Source organism: Enhydra lutris, unplaced genomic scaffold (genome assembly GCF_002288905.1).
Source record: "Enhydra lutris kenyoni isolate GAN:26980312 unplaced genomic scaffold, ASM228890v2 scaffoldscaffold38, whole genome shotgun sequence".
NCBI classification, from domain to species: Eukaryota; Metazoa; Chordata; class Mammalia; order Carnivora; family Mustelidae; genus Enhydra; species Enhydra lutris.
The window spans coordinates 8,858,232-8,878,661 of NW_019154122.1; the positions used below are offsets into that span (position 1 = coordinate 8,858,232).

General features: G+C 52.2%; 2 protein-coding genes across 4 annotated transcripts in view; one reads left to right on the forward strand and one right to left on the reverse strand.

The window, feature by feature from the left end:
• LOC111154672 (DnaJ heat shock protein family (Hsp40) member C16) overlaps positions 1 to 1,797 on the reverse strand; it is a 39,832-nt gene extending 38,035 nt beyond the window's left edge. The window contains exon 1 of the mRNA XM_022514475.1: positions 1,708 to 1,797. The gene's annotated coding sequence lies outside the window, so the exon portion shown is untranslated. The remainder of the gene's footprint in view (positions 1 to 1,707) is intronic.
• A 2,075-nt stretch (positions 1,798 to 3,872) lies between these two features.
• Positions 3,873 to 19,083, forward strand: LOC111154673 (caspase 9). 3 transcript variants are annotated; one of them, XM_022514479.1, is made up of 10 exons: positions 3,873 to 4,023; positions 6,971 to 7,141; positions 7,217 to 7,364; positions 9,680 to 9,714; positions 10,627 to 10,803; positions 11,246 to 11,335; positions 12,537 to 12,684; positions 15,797 to 15,976; positions 16,600 to 16,709; positions 18,286 to 19,083. In XM_022514479.1, exons 1-10 carry the CDS (start codon positions 3,892 to 3,894, stop codon positions 18,373 to 18,375), a joined length of 1,281 nt encoding a protein of 426 aa, XP_022370187.1. In that variant the 5' UTR covers positions 3,873 to 3,891; the 3' UTR covers positions 18,376 to 19,083. The 3 variants fall into 3 exon arrangements, with proteins under 3 accessions (XP_022370187.1, XP_022370186.1, XP_022370185.1); XM_022514478.1 differs by having other exon boundaries at positions 6,971 to 7,364; XM_022514477.1 differs by lacking the exon at positions 18,286 to 19,083 and having other exon boundaries at positions 6,971 to 7,364; positions 16,600 to 17,900.
• The last annotated feature ends 1,347 nt before the right edge of the window (positions 19,084 to 20,430 follow it).

A 20,430-nucleotide genomic window follows, 5' to 3' on the forward strand; every position in this document is an offset into this window, starting at 1 on the left:
CGTGTCAATCTGTTTGACCAGGTCTTTTAAAATCAATCATCTTGCTGCTACTTTTGAACATACCATACATAAGAACTATTATAGATGGAAAGATGAGCAGTAAGAATTAACAGCAACTTTCCAGACTCCTTGGGTTAGAAAAGCTTTAGAAATGACTGAAAATGAATGAGATGAAGAAATGATAAGCCAATGTGGGAAAATATACATAGGAAAATCAAGGCAACTACATCTCAAACACACTGTTTCACTTAGTCTGACAATAATACTTTAAATTTAAAAAATAAGTGGCTTAAGAACACTTCACTGAGTACATGCTAAATAAATTCATGAGATCGTAAGATTTGCCAGGTGCAAAACTATGAAACTCAATAGCTGTGACATTCTTGGGGTTAAATAAGTACAAGTAGGAAAGTGAGATACTCTTAAAAAAAAAAAAAGACGACGGTTATGACATTGTGTACCCCAAATCTATTCTTTCTCACCACACCCACTGGACCAAAAAAAAAAAAAAAAAAAAAGAGACCAAAGATGAGGAAAAGCTGGTGAGAAAAAATTTAGTTTTCCATGTGAAGGGAGGTTAATGGCAAAAGCTGTAGACCAGGCAGGGTCTTCAAATGTTAAAGATCCATGTCTGGGGCGTGCCATAACTGAATTCACTGTGGGTTCAGAAAGAATCCTGGTTGGTTACTGAACAAGGTAGTGCTGTATTGCACGGACATTTACAGTCCAGAAGTATGATCTTTGTTCTATCATACGTTGAGTTTTCAAGGGTCATATTTATCTTGACTTCTCATGAATTACTCAAGTTTTATGGTTCAAGTGTCTAATGTGACACCTGACTTAAGGAAGGCAAAGCTGTTAACAGCGGTGCATTTTGACAAGCGGAAGTCTCAATAGTGCCTGGGAGTGCTCACAAAATTGACCCATTTGATGGCCAATTTTTAGGACTGCATGCATACTGAGCAAAAATCCTAAACCAAATCAGTCTCTTTCTTGTTAAGGCAACCTATAACCGATTCTGTCCTATAAAACCCCGCACAGAGCGCTGAAACTCGGGAAGGTGAGGTAGCTATTGGTTAGGCACACAGGCTCTGGAACAGACTCATATTGGGATCTGTCCTCCACCACTTTATGACCTTGGGCAATTTACTTAAACTTGCAAAGCCTCAGTGTCATTCATAAATGGAGGTGAATTAATAACACCTTGAAAGGATAAACAAGGGAGTTAAATGTATGTAAAGGATTTACTGAACATAGGGTCAACAGTCAGAAAGTGATACTTATTATTTTTCCTATCACGCAGTGCAATCGCTGCCTTATTCCACCGTGTCAGTCGCCTCCAGTGAGCAGCCCGAGGCGGGGGGCTGTGAAGTTCTTTGGCTGGCAGTCTCGAGCTCGACTGTGCCCGCCTCGGGGCAGAAATCACCTGCCCAACAGGTAGGCTACCGCCCGAGGCAGTATCCCCCAGTCCAGGTAGCGGCTCCAGGAGGCACGCTCCAGGTCTGAGCTCCCGCCGGAGGTCGCAACCCTCCAGGAGACGGCCGCCTCCCCCGCCGCCCACCGAGAGCCCTGGGCAGGGCCCTGTCGGCTCCCAGTTTCCCCCGGGCCCGGGGGAACCGGGAACGAGGAGGAACTGACGGGAGATCCCCGAGCCTGCCCGGCCCCGCCGCGTCCGCGGCTCCGCGCGTCACGCCGGGAAGGAGTTACCGGGAAAGGGCACCGGCCCAACCGGCTGCGGCGTCGGTGCTCCAGTTAGTCCGCCGGGCCGGGAGCCTCCGGTCCGCACCAGCGCTGGCCGGGACCTGGGGAGGGGAGGGGGGCGGGAACGAGCGGGAGGGGTCACGTGACACTTAAAGGCTCGGCTCACCGAAGGCGCGGACTGAACGGGTCGACGGCTTCTACTTTGCGAATCTGTTTTGACCCTTGCTACCCGCCGTCTGCGCGTGGACCTGGCGCGGTTGCCATAGAAACGAGGCGCGCTCTTTGGCTGGATCCAAAGGGATGATCGTGACCAAAGAGGCCAAAACGTGCCTCCTAGAGAGGCAAAGTCGCGATGCATGATGGGATGCCCCAAAGACTTCCCCGAGTCAGGGAGGAGTTTCCCCTCCTACCAGGAGATGGCCCTCGTCTGGCAACAGTTGCTAGGGTGGGGAAGCAATAGCTGGTCCCTGTTCTCTTTAACCCTATTCATAGAATCCTAGAGCGTCAGAGTTGGACGGGACCTTGGGGAGCCTTTCTAGTCCGACTCCTCCTTATACTGATGGGGAGACTGAGGCCCAGAGAGAGGCAGGGACTTGCCCAACGCCTAGAATCCAGGACTCCCAAATTTACCTACCAAAGCGAGCTCCGCCTTAGAATGTACCAGGGACTGGCCTCAGCACAGGAAAGAGATGTGTGTGTGTGGCGGGGAGGGAGAGGTGAAGTCACAGGTCAATTAGGTACACTTTCATTGAGCCGATGATATAGGTTCCTTGGGGATATAAAGATAGAGATTTCATATCCCCCCGCCCTGTTTCTGTTATTTAAAAACATTTTTCTTTGCGTTTATCACCAATACACTGTATCTTTTATTTCTTTATGTTATCTTTTATATTTCTTATATTTGTTCATATTGTCATCGTCTGTCTCCTCCCACTGGAATGTAAGCTTCTAAGGGTAGGGCCTTTTATTGTGTTCACCTAGATCTTCTCGGTGCCTGCGTAGACAGCACAGGCAGGATCTTAACAAATATTTGTGGAATAAACGAATGAATGGGGCTGAGGTTTTGAGACTCAGAGAATGGATTCTAAGGTGGACTTGAGTCGGGTTCAGGTCTGAATTTTGACTGCCTTGTGCCTCTTACTACCTCTGGGACCTTGAACGGAGACCACTTCCCTGAGTCTGGTCTATAAGATGGGTGAAAGGAACACTTTTTGGTATATTCCTTTGGTAGGATTGTAGTCAAGTGAGATAACGCAACGTCAAGTGACTAGCACAGTGGCTGAGACTTAGCAAATGCTCAATAAACAGGAGCAATTATTTATTTATTTATTTGTTTGTTTGTTTGACAGACAGAGATCACAAGTAGAGAGGCAGGCAGAGAGAGTGGGGGAAGCGGGCTGCCTGCTGAGCAGAGAGCCCGATGCAAGGCTCGATCCCAGGACCCTGAGATCATGACCTGAGCCTAAGGCAGAGGCTTGACCCACTGAGCCACCCAGGCGCCCCAAACAGGAGCAATTATTTTTGAAATGTGGAAGTGAGCTGTACAAACTGGGAGTTCGGAGAGATTTCTGCCAGTTTTGGGTGTTTTTTAATTTTTTTTTTCTTTGTAGGCGGTACTAGGGTGGGACGGAGGGCAGAGGGGGAATTTAAGACCTTGGTTGGATGAGACAGGCGAGTTTGGAACAGTAAACGACGACATCTGGGCACGGGACTAGGGCAGGAGAATTAGTTTTATCACAGGTGGGGAGGGGGCTAGAGGACACCGTACCCGCGAGGGGCTTGAATGGGGCGGGACAGACCATGGCTCCAGGTATGGGTGTCCCGCTTACCAGCAGTGTGATTGCCTCCCGAGTTTTTGTAAAAGCGGAGTGGTGGTGCCTTCTGGCTGGGGGGTGGGCGGCGCGGACTAGGGGTGCGCTCTGGGGGCGGGGCAGAGACGCAGGGTACGCCTTCGGGGCGGGGCGGCGGCACGGGGGTGTGTCCTGGGGGCGGGGCGCGGAGGCTGGGCCGCTGGGGCGGAGGTGGTGCGGTGGCTGGGCCTGGGGGCGGGACCCACGGGGCCGAGGGGATGAGGGGGCGGGGCTCAACGCGGGGGCCGGTCCCAAGGCGGGTCCTGGGCTGCGGGCGGGGCGCGGCGGCGGAGGCCCGGAAGCTGACCGAGGTCGCCCGGGTTCCCGCCGTCTGGCTGCCATGGACGAGGCGGACCGGCAGGTCCTGCGGCGGTGCCGGGTGCAGCTGGTCAACGAGCTGCAGGTGGCCCCGCTCTGGGACGTTCTGGTGACCCACCAGCTCTTCACGCCCGCCATGATCGAGGACATTCAGGTGCGCCCAGTTTCCCGCTCCGCGCGCAGACTTCACGTCCCAGCTGGGGTCAGGGGGGCCGCGCGGAGAGGGTTGCTGAAGCCTCAGGATGACTTTAAGGCCAAGCTCCCACTCTTTCCTTCCGATTTGTGCCCCCAGTGCCCATCCCCTTTGGGGAATCGTCCTGTGGGAACCCCCTTTTACCTCGCGGCGTTGAGCCCACTGGTTCGTCCAGCGGAACCGTGCCATCCCAAACGCCTTTTCCAGGGTTGGAGAGAGTGATTCCCCGCCCCGCCCCGCCAGCAGCCAACCCTGTTGGCTGCAGCAGCACTGTGTTTCTGCCCGGGAAGGAGGCCTGTGTTGTTCCTTTTCGTGGAGGTTCAGGGCACCCAGCTGGAGGGGTTGAGTCACACTGCCTGGGTCCCTGGCTAAGTCACTGATCGTCTTCGAACGTTAGTTTCCTGGACTCTGAACTGGGTTACAACGGTAGTAGCGTGCGAACCAAATGAGCTAATGGATGTGGAACTCTAAGGTCAGGTGCAGAGCCAGGGCCTAGCTGCCTGTGCCCTGCCCACTTTGGCCAGCCTCTCCTGTGCTAAGTTTGTTTCCTAAGGGGTTTTGGAGGTGAGGGGCCTGATGCAGGGAATGGACAAAATAAATATGCGAGGTTCTCTTTAAAAGCAGGGGGAGTCCAGGAGGTATTTCCTACCAGGAGGTGTGAGTGGCTTTCCGGAGGCCTCTGGCCTGGGGGCTGCTTGCAGACCGGGTGTCGGTTTCCTCCATCATCATCCAGGAGCTTGACCTGACCTAGTGAGGAAGTCTTTAATAGGATAAGGGTCATATGAAAAATTATCAGTGAATAATAATAAATTAAAAGAAGTCTTATGGGCATCTGCTCTGTGGCCTGTACTAAAGAGTGGAAATGGTTGAAGGCCATCTCTGTGCCTTCAGATACAAATTCAAATGCCCACAGAGGCCCAATGGGTGGGCATTGCGGTGGGCAGCCCCCCAGCTCCAGCTCAGTGTGGTCATTCCAGAATGCTGGCCCTGTGTGGCCAGGTTTTTAAAGAGAAGCTGAAAATCCTGATTTTGATATTAAATTCCCTGATTTTAAATGTTAGCGACAAATTCAGATTTTTATTTTATTTATTTTTAAAAGATTTTATTTATTTGACAGAGAGAGAAGAGAGAGGCAGGCAGAGAGAGAGGGGGGAAGCAGGCTCCCTGCTGAGCAGAGAGCCTGATGCGGGCCTCGATCCCAGGACCCTGAGATCATGACCTGAGCCGAAGGCAGAGGCTTAACCCACTGAGCCACCCAGGCACCCTAAATTCAGATTTTTAAAAGAACATCACATGAACGACAAGGCCACCATTTTGCCACACCTGGTTTGGCTGAGCCACATGGATCTAGGTCCTCATCCTGGCTTTGTCACATATTAGCAAGTTGCAGTGCCTTTCTGGGACTCAGTTTCCCTCATCCTTAATGTGGGGATAATTGTAATTTTACCCCTTAAGGTTGTTGAGGGGGACTAGATGAAATGATGCATTTAACACAGCATCTGTCTTACTGTGAGTGTTCTGTAAATGTTGAGAGAAAGGCCCATAGCTATCTGTTTTGTTAGTGAGGATTATCTTTTCAGTGACATTATCGGTCTGTGCTGTTCAGTATAGTAGCTGTTAGCCACATGTGGCTATTTAAGTGTAAGTCTGAAGTAATTAATACTAAATAGAATAGAAAATTCTGTTCCTCAGTTGTTGGACCCCAGTGCTCAAGAGCCATGTTGGTTAATGCTGGCCATCTTGGTCAGCACAGGTGAAGAATATTTCCATCATCATAGAAAGTTCCCTTGGACAGTGCTGCTGTAGGACATTGGAGCCCAGGGTGGGTCTCATTCCTGTGGATCCTGAGGAACTTGGCCAGAGTTGGGTCTCAAAGGACAATGAGCAGATAAGCTTGTTCCTTCTTTTCCCTGTGTCAGTGACGAGCTCCCCCATCCTGACACCCATTAACCTCAACCCTTCCTGCACCTTACGATCCACCTGGTGAGTGCCCACATCCTGTGCTTTCTCCTTCTTGATTTTTCTGGTCTGTCCACTCACTTCCCCATTCCTGCGGCACCATCTTTGCCACTACCTGACCTGGCTGTGGCTCACTCCCTTCTGTTGTCCACCCTGCCCCGGGGGTAATTTTTCTAAAAGGCAGATCTGACTCTGTCACTTTCTTTCTCTCTCTCTTTTTTTAAAAAAATATTTAATTTATTTATTTCTTTGACAGAGAGAGAGATCACAAGTAGGCAGAGAGGCAGGCAGAGAGAGAGGGGGAAGCAGGCTCCCTGTGAGCAGAGAGCCCGATGCGGGGCTCGATCCCAGGACCCTGAGATCATGACCTGAGCCGAAGGCAGAGGCTCAACCCACTGAGCCACCAGTGGTTCCTCACAGCTTTCTTGGCGTGCGCACACAAAGGCCTCACCCCGCACCACTGTCTCCCATTCCAGCTTACATTTCTTATTTCTCTGAATTCACTCTTCACTTCCTAATGTTCTCTGGGGTCTCAGCAAAGCTTTACATCCCATGGTGGAGGCCTCCCTGGCTTCCCAAGTCTGAGTTGGATTCCCCTGGACCCTCCTAGGCTCACGTGCTTTCCCACCTGATACTTCTCTCTTTGGTGTGTCACCGTTGATTCGTGTGTTTGCAACCCCCGCTAGATGTCTGCTTGAGGACTGATACTGTCCACTGCTGTATTTTCAGCACTTAGCACAGTGTTGGGCTCATCAGAGATGCCTCCAAAATACTGAATGAATAGATGAGCAAAGGCTGGCAGGTGGCACACACTCAGTGTAATTGCACACACAAGTTTTGCACACGTGCCCGATTGTTTAGACTTATGCTAGATGGGAAATGGGGGTGACAAAGTGAGAGTCACAGGACATTGTGTGGATAATAGTGCCATGTCTTTCTTTCCAAACAGCATGCAGGCTCAGGGTCTCGGAGCGATCAGGCCAGGCAGCTCGTCATAGATCTAGAGACCCGAGGGAGTCAGGCCCTTCCTTTGTTCATCTCCTGCTTAGAGGACACAGACCAGAACAAACTGGCTTCAGTCCTGAGAGCGCGTCGGCAAGCAGAAAAGCAGAATCCAGAGGTCGTCAGACCCCGGAACCCCATGCCTGTGGTGGTTGGAGCAATGGGCCTCACACCAGAGGATCTCAGAGGGAAGCAAGGCCCATCGAAGGCGACTCCCGGAAAACTCGCTCCAGTGGTGCTGGGGCCTGAGCAGCTCTGGTCAGCCAAGCTCAGGCCAGAGGTTCTCAGACCAGAGATGCCCAGGCCAGTGGACAGTGGCTCTGGACGATTCAGTGATGTATGTGAGTACCAAGAGAGTGGTTGGTGGGTAGTTGGACCTATGAGGTTAGTGACCTTGGATATCCAGATCTCTCCCCAGGTGTGGGAAGTTCTCAGCCATTATTTTTCTAAATAAGCTTATTGCCCCTTTCTCCCTCTCTTCCTTCTTCTGGGACCCCAATACTGCATAGACGTTTCTTTTCAAGATAACCCATAGTTCATGTAGGCTTTCTTCATCTTCTCTGTTCTTTTCTCTTTGTTCTCTGCCGATAATTTAAAAAGACTTGTCTTCTACTTCGCAGATTCTTTCTTCTGCAGGATCGAGTCTGATATTGATGCTCTGTTGCATTTTTAATTTGATTTATGGCATCCTTCAGCTCTAGAATTTCTGTTTGGTTCTTTTTTATGATTTCTATCTCTTTTGTTCATGTGTTATTTTCCTGATGATGTTGAATTGTCTTTGTGTGTACTCTTGTAGCTTAGTGAGCTTTCTTGAGACCGTGATTTTGAATTCTTTGTCAGGCACATTGCAGGTTTCTATTCTCAGGGGTCAGTTTCTGGAAAATTATTGTGCTCCTTTGGTGGTGTCCTATTTCCTTGATTTCTCATGTTTCTTGAAGTCATGTGTTGGCTTTGCACTTGAAGGAGGAGTCATTTGAAGGAGTCCTTGCTGACTGGCTTCTTCAGTGCATCCAATCTTGGATTATTTTGTACCAGCGGTGTTTTGGAACATCTCTGCTTGATTCCCGGGCTTACACAAAGGCAGTCTCACTTGTGGATGGTAGTCAAATTGGTGTTCATTGTCGGGGAAGATAGTAGAACACTCTTATTTGTGCCATTTTGATGATGTCCCTCTCTCGCTTTATGGATCGATACTACTAATTTGGGGAATGAGAGAATTCTTCAGTTGTGGATACTTACTAGTTATATTGTCGGGGTGCTGCAGTAATTTGGAAATGAGTGATAGATCCAGATTTAAGGCTGTGAACTATAGGATTCTTCAGGCAGGTAAAACCACTTCCAGTTAAAAAAAATGGGACGTGAATGCTTTTCTGGCATGGCTTTAAAACTCTTGAGAGAATAGTTCCCAGTGAGGAGTCCCAGCCCTCTGTGAGCAATGAATGGCACAACTGTGGGATCACGAGAATAGGCTCCAGTACCGCTCACCTTGCACGGCAACTCAGAGATAGCCACCAAGTTCTCTTTGTTTAAGAAGAAAAATTCTACTACCTTACAGGCTGGTGGTCAGTGCTCTTCTTGCTAATCAAAATGAAAAATCATTTGACACTGAAGGAAAAATGATCACCTTTACTCATATATTCATTCTGCAAATACTTGTTGAGGACTTTCTGGGTGCTGGGCTCCATGGGTTCTACAGAAGGAAGTGTCCACTCTCCTAGAGCTTCCCTTATGCCTTTCTGTTTTAGAATTTCATGTGAATGGAATCACGTCATGTATACTCTTCTGACTCCTTTCCTTGGCATAACAACACAGCGTCGTATGTGTCCGTACCTTGTTCCTTTTCAGGCTGTGGAGCATTCCCGTGTATGGCTTTTTTCCTAAATTGTCTATCCATCAACTTGTTGAGGAACATTTGGATTATTTCTAGTTCTGGGTATTAAGACTATAAGGCTTTAGGGGCGCCTGGGTGGCTCAGTTAGTTAAACATCAAATATCTGCCTTCGGCTCAGGTCATGATCCCAGAGTCCTGGGATCGAATCTTGCATTGGGCTCTCTGCTCAGTGGGGAGCCTGCGTCTCCCTCTCCTTCTGCTTGCCTCTCTGCTTACTTGTGATCTCTCTCTCTCTCTGTCAAATAAATAAAATCTTAAAAAAAAAAGAGAGAGAGTAATGCTTCAGTGGGGTTGCCTGGGTGGCTCCGTCGGTTAAACATCTTACTTCAGCTTCGGTAATGATCTTGGGGTTCTGGGATTGAGCCCTGCGTTGGGCTCTGCACTCAGCGGGGAGTCTGCTCCTCCCTTTCCCTCTCCCGCTGTTCCTCCTCCCCGCTGTGCACGCGTGCCCTCTTTCTCTCCAATAAATAAATAGAATCTTTAAGGAAAAAATGGAATGAGGCTTCGGCGATCATCCACAGCCCATTTGTTTTCTGCTCACGCACTCATTTCTCTTGTGTCTGTACCTGGGAATGGAATTGCTGGTCAGAGGGTAGGTGTGTGTTCAACCTCACTGGAGACTTCTGAGCCGTTCTGCAAGGTGGCCATGCCCCTGGTCTCCCACTAGCACTGCCTGATGTTCCCCAAATTCTTGCTCTTTTATACTTAAAGACCCTTGCCCCGCCCCTGTTGGGCCAGCCATTCATGTCTTCTCTCTCTCTCCAGGTGCTCAGGAGATTTCCAAGCAAAATGCTGATTTGGTGAGTCTTCTTGTGACCTGGGGCCAGCTGCCTTGGCTTTGGGCTCTTCTGCTCTACACATCCCAGGTCCTTCCCTCTGCAGCTGTCCCAGGAGCCCAGGGAACCGAGCCCAGCTGGCGGGAGGGTCCCAGGCCCTCTACAGCTCCCTGACGCTGGCACAGCTCTTCCCAGAGCCGACTGTCCAAGCCTCCCTGCTCTTCCCTTGACTGTGAAGTTGGGGGCTCAGACCTCACGTGAGGTGGCTGTCAGAATCGGCTGTGGGACCGAGTCACTCTCACTCATAACACTTGTTGTGTGAGTCCTGCGTGCCGGTCCTGGGCTCCATGCCACGATCCTGGGAGTGGACCCCTTGTGTTTCTAGTCCTCGTGCTAGACTGTCAGCCTAGCAGAGGCCACGTACACAAAGAAATAACCTCTGTCTAAATAGTGTTAAACTGTGACAAAAAGGACGGGCTGCTGTGAGGGAGGATTCCTGAGGACCCGGGGAGCCTGGCTGGGAAGTGGTGTCCATCCTGAGGGCAGGCCGGGCCACGGGTCTGTCTGCTGCAGGGGCCACCCACACAGTTCTTGGGGGCTCCCCTGGATGGACAATCTGTCTGGTCCTTTTAGGGCGAATGCCTCTGGGTGTTGGATTTCTAAGCTGAGGGCCGTTGTGGGAACTGGTCTTCTCTCCCAGGTTTGCTCTCTGTGTGCCCTCCCACACACGCTCACGCCCGTCTGGGTTGCAGTCTGTGTGCTTTTGCCCCAGAATGCCTGGTGTAGATGCTGCTGCCCTGTCAGAGGGCGGGCAGACCCCTCTTCTCTCCCCTCTCTCCAGACTGCCAGCTGCACGCATGAAAACCAGGGGCTCGCCTTCTCTCCTGAGGGGGGGCAGCGAGCACCCTGCTGACACTAGTCCCTGTGCTTGGGCAGGCCTACGCCCTGAACGCAGACCCCTGCGGCCACTGCCTGATCATCAACAACGTGAACTTCTGCCTCGAATCGAGGCTCACGGCCCGCACCGGCTCCAACATCGACTGTGAGAAGCTGCGTCAACGCTTCCACTTGCTGCATTTCATGGTGGAGGTGAAGTGCGACCTGACGGCCAAGGTAGGGTCACGGTCCACGGGGAGAGGTGGGGGCGGGGTGGGGCAGGGTCCCACGACCTACCCGACGAAGCCCAGCGACTCCCCGAGATGAGCCCTGAAGACTGGAGCAGCAGCAGAGGCAGTGTGGCTCCGGGGGGTCCCAGGTCGGGTCGCAGCCTCCGGGCAACCTGGTTGAAGACGGGTCCTCCCCTGTGTCTCCTGGACTTTAGCTTCCTCATCCAGACAGCAGGAAGGGGATTCTCCTCCTCGGGTCACTGTGAGGAGTGAATGAGCCATGCCCGAGCCCAGCACCTTGTCGCCAGGAACGGTGGCTCTTGTGACTGTCAGGGCAGGCCTTACGGCAGTGTTGGCTGCGGGAGCAGGGGAAGTGCTCTGCCCAGGTGGGCCTGGCGTGGGGACCCGATCTGTCCGTGCTCTGCCTTATCTGCCACCTTCTCTCGTAGCAAATGGTCCAGGCTTTGGTGGAGCTGGCGCGGCGGGACCACAGCGCCCTGGACTGCTGCGTGGTGGTCGTCCTCTCCCACGGCTGTCAGGTAGAGGTGCTGGCTCCTTGGGCAGCGGCCCCCGAGCTGAGAGGGAGGCTGAGCTGAGAGGCCATGACAGAGCCCCGGTCTTTCCTGGGTCCTGGCTTTGTGGGAAGAGCCATGGGGCCCTGTCTTTCCCCTGTTGGCTTCCTGGGAGCCATCTGGCCCTCTGAGGAGTTGGAATCTCCTCCTCTGGGAGGGCGCCGTGTTCCTGGGAGAAGCCATCTGGGAGAGAGAGGGAAAGAGGTTCTGCTCACCAGAGCTCCCACCCGGGATTTTGTTCAGAGCCGGGTATAGCACACAGGAGCTCCCAGCTCCTCCCTCTGTCCTGCTCACCGTGGTCCCAGGTCCTTTGCTGGGTGTCAGGACACTGGGATCCACTCTGGGCTTGGCCATTAATGTGCTGGGTCATTGTGGCCCAGCCCCTCTCCGTGCCTGGGCCTCAGGTCCCTCACTCATCTTTTCATGTGAGGGTTAGACAGATCAGAAAGGAGGCCTGTAGTCCCGCAGGGGGTTGCATAGTGTTTTCAAAATTGGGAACTTTGTCATAGAAATCAGGGTTTTCCAGCCTCTCTTGGAAAACCACAGTGGTCTGGCCTTACTAGGCCACATCCTTACAGAGCGAAACTCCAGCCTGTAGCTGGGCAGGGACTGCCCCCTTTTCATTTGTGGTGTGACCCCCAGACCAACAGCGCGGTCTTCACCAGGAACTCACGAGAAATCAGACTCTCAGGCCTTGCCCCAGATCTCTTCATGGAGAGCCTGCACTTTGACAGGGCCCCACATGCAGAAAGTCTGAGAAGAACAGAACAGTGGTTCTCAATGCTTAGCTGCATCAGAGGCTCCTGAAAGACCATGTTGCTGGTCCCCACCACCAACGTTTTGAGTTTGGTCTGGGGGAGCCCAGGACTCAGGAAGCCTTATGGGTTCCCGGGTGATGCTGATGCCACTGGTCCAGGGACCACAGTTTGAGAACCGCCGATCTAGAAGAAGCGGGCTGCACTCTCCAGTTCGGCCTTTTTAGGCACGTGAGTCTGAGACCTCCAGAATGTAGACTGGCTGGATCCATCCAGAACCAACCTCTGTCTGAGTTAGGCTTGTGCCCCTGGCTGGGACCTTCTAAACTCTTGGCCCCACAAAGCCACTGGAGGGTGTGTTGGATTCTTACCCCGGCTTTTTGGTTTTGTAACCAGGATTCTTGGTCTCCTAGGCCAGCCACCGCCAGTTCCCAGGGGCTGTTTATGGCACGGACGGATGTCCTGTGGCCATCGAGAGAATTGTGAACATCTTCAATGGAGCCGGCTGCCCCAGCTTGGGAGGGAAGCCCAAGCTCTTCTTCATCCAGGCCTGCGGTGGGGGTAAGCAGGTCCTCAGTCTCCCCGCCGATGACTCCAGTGGGAGGAGCCGCCTCCGCCTCCTCTCCAGCCCCTCCTGATGCCCAAGGGGTCTATCCGGGCGGTCAGAGGGTCCCAGACATGGCCCCTTTGCCCGAACGGCTGCACCTGCCTTTGTCTCGAGTAGGCCTCAGCTTTGTCTGGCCTGTGGAGGTTAGAGCCTCTGGGGCTCCTTCAGCTCCGGTGGCTTCAATTCCAGAGACTTGGCAATGACAAAGCAGGGGAGAGAAAAAAAAACCTCTTACATTTTCCTTATCATTCCTTCAACCTGCCTCAACTAGACCCTCTTAATACTGTCCCAGAGAAAGGGAGGCCAGAGCCAAATTACTAGAATTCCCAAGGGCCCAGGTATTGGAGATTCATAATATTATGTGTGTATATATATATATATATATATACACACATAAACATATATACACACATATATGAACATATGTATATGTATATATATATATATATATATATATATATTTTTTTTTTTTTTTTTTTTTTTTTTTTTAGAAAGAGAGCACATGAGGAGGGGGTGGGGAGGGGCAGAGGGAGAGGGAGACAAGCAAACTCCCTGCTGAATGGGGAGCTGGACTGGGGCTCTATCCTAGGGCCCTGAGAGCACAACTTGAGCCGAAACCTAGAGATGGACGCTTGCTTAGCTCGCTGAGCCCCCGGGCGCCCCAGCAGCATATTCTTCTGAATGTGTTCATCTGTCCCATATTGTTCCACGTTGGTGGGGTCAGGTGAGGGGGTGTGGGTTGTCTAGGAGAGCAGGCTCTGGTCACATGACATCTGGTAAGTGTTTACTGAGTAAAAATTACTGTGAGCTGTGATACCCGGCTGTGCATTAGGTGCTGGGGATACAGGGTAGACAGGGTCTCTGCCCCCTGGAATTTATAATTTGACTGGAATTGCATCAGGTCACGGTTGTGACCCATGCTCGTAACTTGACCATGAGTGACTGGGAATGCCAGGTTCCGTCTTGGTGGTTCCTTGCTTCCTACACAAACATGGGCTGGTTTATCTCTAGAAGCCTTGGCAACTGGGGATAAGAACAGAACCTCCTAGCATCGCTATGAAATATCTTGCATATTACAGCACTTAACACGGTGCCTGGTTCATTCTTGTAGCTGCAGACCTGGACTCTCCCCGTCCCCCTGGCCCCAGAGGACCCTGTGTCGCCTAGGAGCCCCCTGCCCCCTGTCCCCAGCACAGTTACCTCAGAGTTATGGTAAGAGGAAGGTGGAAAGGCTGCTGCTCTTGGGGTTGTAGAAATCTGCTCCCACTCATCGTTTTTATTACGATCCCAAAGGTAGTCAGCCAATGTTCTTGCTCTGAAGCAAATGGTTCTTCCTTCTTGTGCGAAGAGAGGGAAAGGTGAGGTGGGCAAGGGAACCATGGACAAGGCTGAGCTGGGACACAGCTTGCTGGGAAGGTCACAGGTAGCTGGTCTCCCGGCTCGTTGCGTCCTCATTGTCCCCTCTCAGCAGCAGGGTCACTCTCCCGACTCCTTAGCGGGCCCGCGAGGTCTGCAGCCTCTGTTCTGCCCTCACAGCACTTTGTCCTTGTACTGAGATGGCCTCGCCCCCTGGTCAGCCAGGTCCCCCCAGCCTGGCACAAAGCCCACAGCATGGTTGCATCTTCTGTGGATCCTGATTATTTGATTTTGAAATAGCAAAATTTTGAGCAAAATTTTAAATAATATCGATTCCCTTCACTAAAAACAAAACCCCCAAAAAACAAAAGAAAACCCAACTCCGTGGAAACAGCAAGGTTTCAGAGCTGGAATGCGTGATTGCGAGGCTGCCTTTGGAGCTGCGGTCCCTCTCTGCCCAGGTGGCCGTGGACCTTGTGTGCAACGCGGTGGCCACATGGGGGCGGTAGGGAGACCGAGAACAGAAATGCTGACCCGCCCACAATCTGGGGACACAATCGGGAGTCTCCTTGTTTACAGGCATTTGAACATCTGCCCTGGATTTTGGTGAATCTTGGGTTGCTTTTGCAAAATTCACTGTTGTTACAATTTCAAAGAGTTTTAAAATCCTTTGACAAGTCCCACGCCCCTTCCGTCAGAGGTGGCGCATGCCCCAAGGCAGAGACATGTGCCTCGAAGTTGGTGGCGCTGGTGTGGCCTGTCAGGAGGGGGTAGTGTGATACAGCGTGATCTGGCCCCATGCACTTGGCTGGAGCCAAGCGGCCTCTGCAGGGCCGAGCTGGTCATTTTGGGGCCGCCCCTCTTCAGACTTCCAGGGCTCATGCTGAGAAGGCAGAAGGGAGCAGTGTGCTGCGGGTTGTGGATTTTCCGTGCGGAGGGTTCAGCTCCTCCTCCCACTGTGTTTATTTCTTTTTTTTTTTTTTTTAAGATTTTATTTATTTATTTGACAGAGATCACAAGTAGGCAGAAAGGCAGGCCAAGAGTGGGAGGGGGAAGCAGGCTCCCTGCTGAGCAGAGAGCCCCATGTGGGGCTCGCACCCAAGACCCTTAGATGACCTGAGCCAAAGGCAGAGGCTTTAACCCACTGAGCCACCCAGGTGCCTGCTGTGTGTTTATTCTTACGGGGAAGTGAGGGAAGTGAGTGAATAATGCGGTTGCTGTGCAAGGTTTTGTTGGAATACCGTTTTCAGTTCTCTTGGGTGTAACTCTTGTAACTTGTTTTTAAAGCTTTTTAAAAAAGTTTCTGCACCCCCCCCATTTTTCCTAATGAATGTGTACAACTTTTGTCATAGTAAAAAGTAAAGGTTGGGGGACACCCGGGTGGCTCAGTCAGTTAAAATCTGACTCTTGATTTTGGCTCAGGTCATGATCTCAGGGTCATGAGATCGAGCCCTGCATCGGGCTCCACACTCAGTGAGGAGTCTGCTTGAGATTCCCTCCCATTCCCTCTGCCCCTCCCCAAATTAAAAGAAAGGCAAAGCTTCTGTTTTTGTTTCTTGCTGAGGTTTGCTCAGCCCTGGAACCCTGGTTCCAGAGGGGATCCGATGGTCTCAGGCTGGGGCAGGCCGGATGTCACCAGGAAGCGAGGAGCAGGAGCTTTGGCCTGTGGGTGTCAGTGATGAGTGGTGTGTCTGTCTTTGGTTCCTGCAGAGCAGAAAGACCATGGGTTTGAGGTGGCCTCTGCTTCCCCCGAAGACAGGACCCTAGGCAGTGACCCCGAGTCAGACGCTGTCCCATTCCAGGAAGGCCCAGGCCCCTTTGACCAGCTGGATGCCGTGTCTAGTTTGCCCACACCCAGTGACATCTTTGTGTCCTACTCCACCTTCCCAGGTAAGTGCATCAGGAGAGTACCTCCTCCCAGCTGGTGGGTCCCCTGCTTTGCCCTCAAAGCAGCTGTGCTGTGAAGGAAAGACATGGGTGTGAGTCTTGGCTCTCCCTCTTGCTGAGGGACCCTAAGCAAGTTCCTTGGCCTCTCTGAGCCTCAGCTCGGTGCAGGCAAGGCGCTGAGGAGGCAGAATTTAAGGGCGGACCTGCTCTTGGATTTGTAGGCCTCACTTGCCTCTCTCTTGTCTTGGTCCTGTCTTGGTCTTCTCATCTTTAAAATGGGAATAGCAGTCACACTTCAATGGGCGTCCTGGGGATTCTCGAGGTGGGTAGTGCCTCGCTGAGAATGGTGACTGGCATGTAGCAGGTGTGAACACATTAGTCTCCTTCCTTTCTCAGCCCTTGGGTGAGTCATGTGACTTCTCAGAGCCTTGTTCTCCTTGCCGGGAAAGCAGGAATCACGACCGGAGTCCCAAGGTGGTGGTGAGAGTGAGGTTAGGTCCTGACCCGGACCGCAGGCAGAGATGTGGGCCGCTCCTGCGGGCAGTGTGAATGGGCCCAAGCCCAGAGGCCACACATGGTTGGGGGGTAGGGCTCCCCAGTAAAGCTCAGCCTGTCTGCTTCTGCAGGCTTTGTTTCCTGGAGGGATACCAAGAGCGGCTCCTGGTACGTGGAGACGTTGGATGGTGTTTTTGAGCAGTGGGCTCACTCTGAAGATTTGCAGACCCTCCTGCTCAGGGTGAGTGTGGCCTCCCTCTGGGGGAGGAGAGGGAAGGCGGCTGGGAGGCGCGTGAGTCGTCCTCTGGGCAGGCGGGAGGGTCCAGCAGGGCCCCGGGCCCACACCAGAGGGTCCTCGTGCACCTTGGCTTGCCGGGAGAGTTGGTGCTTCTGCTTCTTTTGAATTGCAAGGTGTTACTGTTATGGTGACATTGGCCCATTCAGAGGGCTGCCTTCCTGGCTCCTCAGAGGTCCCAGGCTGACGCTGGGATCCCCGATGGCAGGGCCAGTCCTCAGGGCAGGGCAGGATGGCGCAGCGGCCAGAGCATGGCATTCCTGAAGGCGGTCATGGGGCCTGCACCCTTCACCCCACCATGTACTCTTTCAGGCTTGACGCTCAAGAATTATGATTTCCTCAATATATGCCCTTCTCAGGGCAGGGGGCCTGGTGAGAGAGCAGAAGCATGGCCTGATGGGTCCCCAGCCTCCCTCCGTGGAATCCTGCTCAGAACAGCTGCCTCCTCCACGGTTCTCAGAGCTCACGTGGGCCTCTCCCACTTGCTCAGCTGTTTTGTGTCATGAGAAGGTTCTAGAAGGGCTGGGGTCATGCCTTCCTCCTGGGGAGGCTGTGGCTCTGTGCTTTGCAGAGCAGAACCAAGGACAAAGGAAAAGCAAGTGAAGGACTTGAGGGGGCCCCGTGTGCCGTGGCTCTGGGCCGGTGACCTCAGAGGCAGTGGGGGGCCGTGCGGGGTCAGGCTGGGAGTCCCTCGGGGCCTGATCCCTTCTTTCAACTCGTCCTTAAGCGAACCCCTCAATCTGATTGGAACTATGTGAATTTTTGAAGTTTGAAATTTTGAATTTTGAGTTTTCTAAACTTACAGTGGAGATATTTTTCTTTAAACACCCTCCCTCCCAACTTGAGGAGACTGCAGGTTTTTAAAGTAGTTCTTAAGCTTTTATGTATGGACGTATGTATTTATTGAAGTGTCGTTGACACACGTAGCGATGTTCTGTGAGTTTCAGGTGTACGACATAGGAGCTGGCCATTCTGTACATCATGCCGTGTGTACCATGATAAGTGTAGTCGCCCTCTGTCATCATACAAAGTTATTACAATATTATCGACATATTCTCTATGCCGTACTTTTCATGCCCGGAAGTTTCTACCTCTTAATCCCCTTCGCCTATTTTGCCCATCCCCCCACTGCCCGGCCCTGGAGCATCATTTACAACAGCCAAGATACGGAAGCAGCCCAAGCGTCCATCCACAGATGGGTGGATAAAGAAGACGAGGTATAGATACACAACGGAATATTACTCAGCCGTAAAAAAGGATGCGTGCTCTCTGTTTGGGACAGCATGGATGGAGCTAGAGGGTATTAGGCCCCCAACGTGACATAAATTAGAGAAAGACAAATAGTATAGTTTCACTCGTGTATAGAATCTAAAAGATAAAACCAACAGACAGAAACAGACTCCTAGACACAGAGTACAAGCTGGCACTGAGACGGGGCTGGGTCAGTGGCCATTCCCACCCATGGGCCATGTTACTTCCATCGAGAGCGCTCACAGACCTCCCCGTGCTCATGTTTTCACAGGTCGCTAATGCTGTTTCGCAGAAAGGGTTTTACAAACAGATTCCCGGTTGTTTCAATTTCCTCCGGAAAAAACTCTTTTTTAAAGTGTGATGAGGGCCAGGGCCCCTCCCCTGCTCACCTTGCTTTACCGTTCACACCAAAACCTTCCTGCCCACAGAGGAAGTGGCCTGGGCCCACGGCAGCCGAGGCCCCATCTATCCTACAGCCACGGCTGTCATTCTTTAAAGGGGTTTGTGGCCTGTCGTGGGTCTACTCTTTCCTCACTGGTGGCCGACAGGCTCTTAGCAGCTTCCACGTTGGAGACAAATGACGGGAGACAGAGGAAGAGGAGCGGAAGATGGCCAAGGACACCACAGGCTCTTCCCAGCGGCCCTTTCTCCAACCAGTGGCTGGGGCCTGTCACTCCACTGTCGTCACTAGAGGACGGCTTCTCAGCCTCAGTACTATTGACATTTGGGGCCAGATAATCCTCTGTTGTGGGGCCATCCTGGGTGCTGGAGGGAGTTTAGTGGTGTCCCTGGTCTCTGCCCACAGACGCCTGTACGCCTCTCCCTGAGTAGCGACAACCAAAAATGTCTTCAGACATTGCCAGGTGTCCCCTGGTGGGACCCCGCTTGAGAACCACTGATCTGTAGGAAATTTTGGCTACAAACAAACCAGCATCTCTTAGATCAGCAAGTTTGGGGCTACTGGAGTCTGGACAGCTGGAGTCTGCGAATCCTAAATGAAGTTCTAAGTTACCAATTTTTCTTATGTTCCAGTATTCTTAAAAAAAATTTTTAGGTGAATATGGACAGCTTCTTCTTTTTTTTTTTTTTTTTTTTGGCCTATTTCCCCCCTCATTTTGTTCCAACTGTTTGTTTTTCCTTATAAAGGAGTTTTTTGCCTTTTTATTTCTATTTTTTTTTAAAGATTTATTTGAGTGAGAGAGAGAGAGAGAGAGAGAGGGGAAGGGCAGACGGAGAGAAAGTCCCCAACAGACTCCATCCTGAGTGCAGAGCCCAACTCCAGGCTCAATCCTATGACCCTGAGATCACGAGCAGAAACCAGGAGTCAGATTCTCAACTGACTGTGCCACCCAGGTGCCCCAGATTTTGGCTTTTTAAAAAAACGTCTCCCGGGGCGCCTGGGTGGCTCAGTGGATTAAGCTTCCACCTTCGGCTCAGGTCATGATCTCAGGGTCCTGGGATTGAGCCCCGAATCGGGCTCTCTGCTCAGCAGGAAGCCTGCTCCCCACCCCCCACACCGCCTGCCTGTCTGCCTACTTGTGATTTCTCTCTCTGTCATATAAATAAATAAATAAAATCTTAAAAAAAAAAAGTCTCCCCATCTCTTACTTTATTTGAACCCCACCCCATCTCAGGAAGGTGACTGGGCTGGGAGCTGTGTCCTCAGGGCAGTGAGGTCACAGGTAAGGCACCATCCCTGAGGTCTTGCCAGCTCTCCAGACCGTGGCCAGTTCGTAGCTCTCAGGGCGTGGGTGTGAGTCTTGTTTGCTGAAACTCACCGAGATAGGGATTCATGTAGTTGTCACCTCATTATTATTTAGCTCCTTGACCCTTCCAAGTCTGCACTAGTCGCCGGGACTTGTGGTAGTTCGTTATTTGCAGTCGCCTGCGGGCCACATCCAAGCAGATAACCCGGTTGACCCAGCAGAGCAGAGTGGGGCTTGGCATTTTCTGGCTTTCTCCCTCCTGAAATTCAGGCGAATCAGGTGGCCCTCTCTTGGGGATCCCTGGTGACCTTCAGGAGAACGGGATGTTACCACAGCTCTTCACGGACCTGGGGGGTTTCTTAGCCCAGGTTGCTGTTTGGGGCTCAGGGCCACGGGCCTACGAACACCCAAACACCAGGAGCCGAATGTGTGCATGGGCAGGTGTTTCGATTTCATTTGTTTCTCAGGGGGATCGAGAGCCCTGAAAGGGTTAAGCCAGCGGTGGCATATTTGCAAGGCACTGTGCTGCATTGCTTTCAGAGGCTGGCTATCGGTGTCCGGTTAGCAGTGTCCGTGGAACCCTTCACCAGGCCAGCCCTGCCTCTCAGTGCTGCTGCTGGAGCTCCACAGCGCAGGGACTTGGCTCTCGTGCGAGAGTGTGTGTCCGGTGGGTTCATGGCAGCCACGGGAGAGGGGACGATAGGGGACAG

What these genes read in the sequence shown, in the direction of transcription:
- LOC111154673 (XM_022514477.1), top strand. Translation starts at nt 3,892, where the DNA reads ATGGACGAGGCGGACCGGCAGGTCCTGCGGCGGTGCCGGGTGCAGCTG. An exon ending in CCATGATCGAGGACATTCAG is followed by an intron (nt 4,024 to 6,970) that starts GTGCGCCCAGTT and finishes CTTTCCAAACAG; the next exon opens with CATGCAGGCTCAGGGTCTCG. An exon ending in AGTGCGACCTGACGGCCAAG is followed by an intron (nt 10,804 to 11,245) that starts GTAGGGTCACGG and finishes CTTCTCTCGTAG; the next exon opens with CAAATGGTCCAGGCTTTGGT.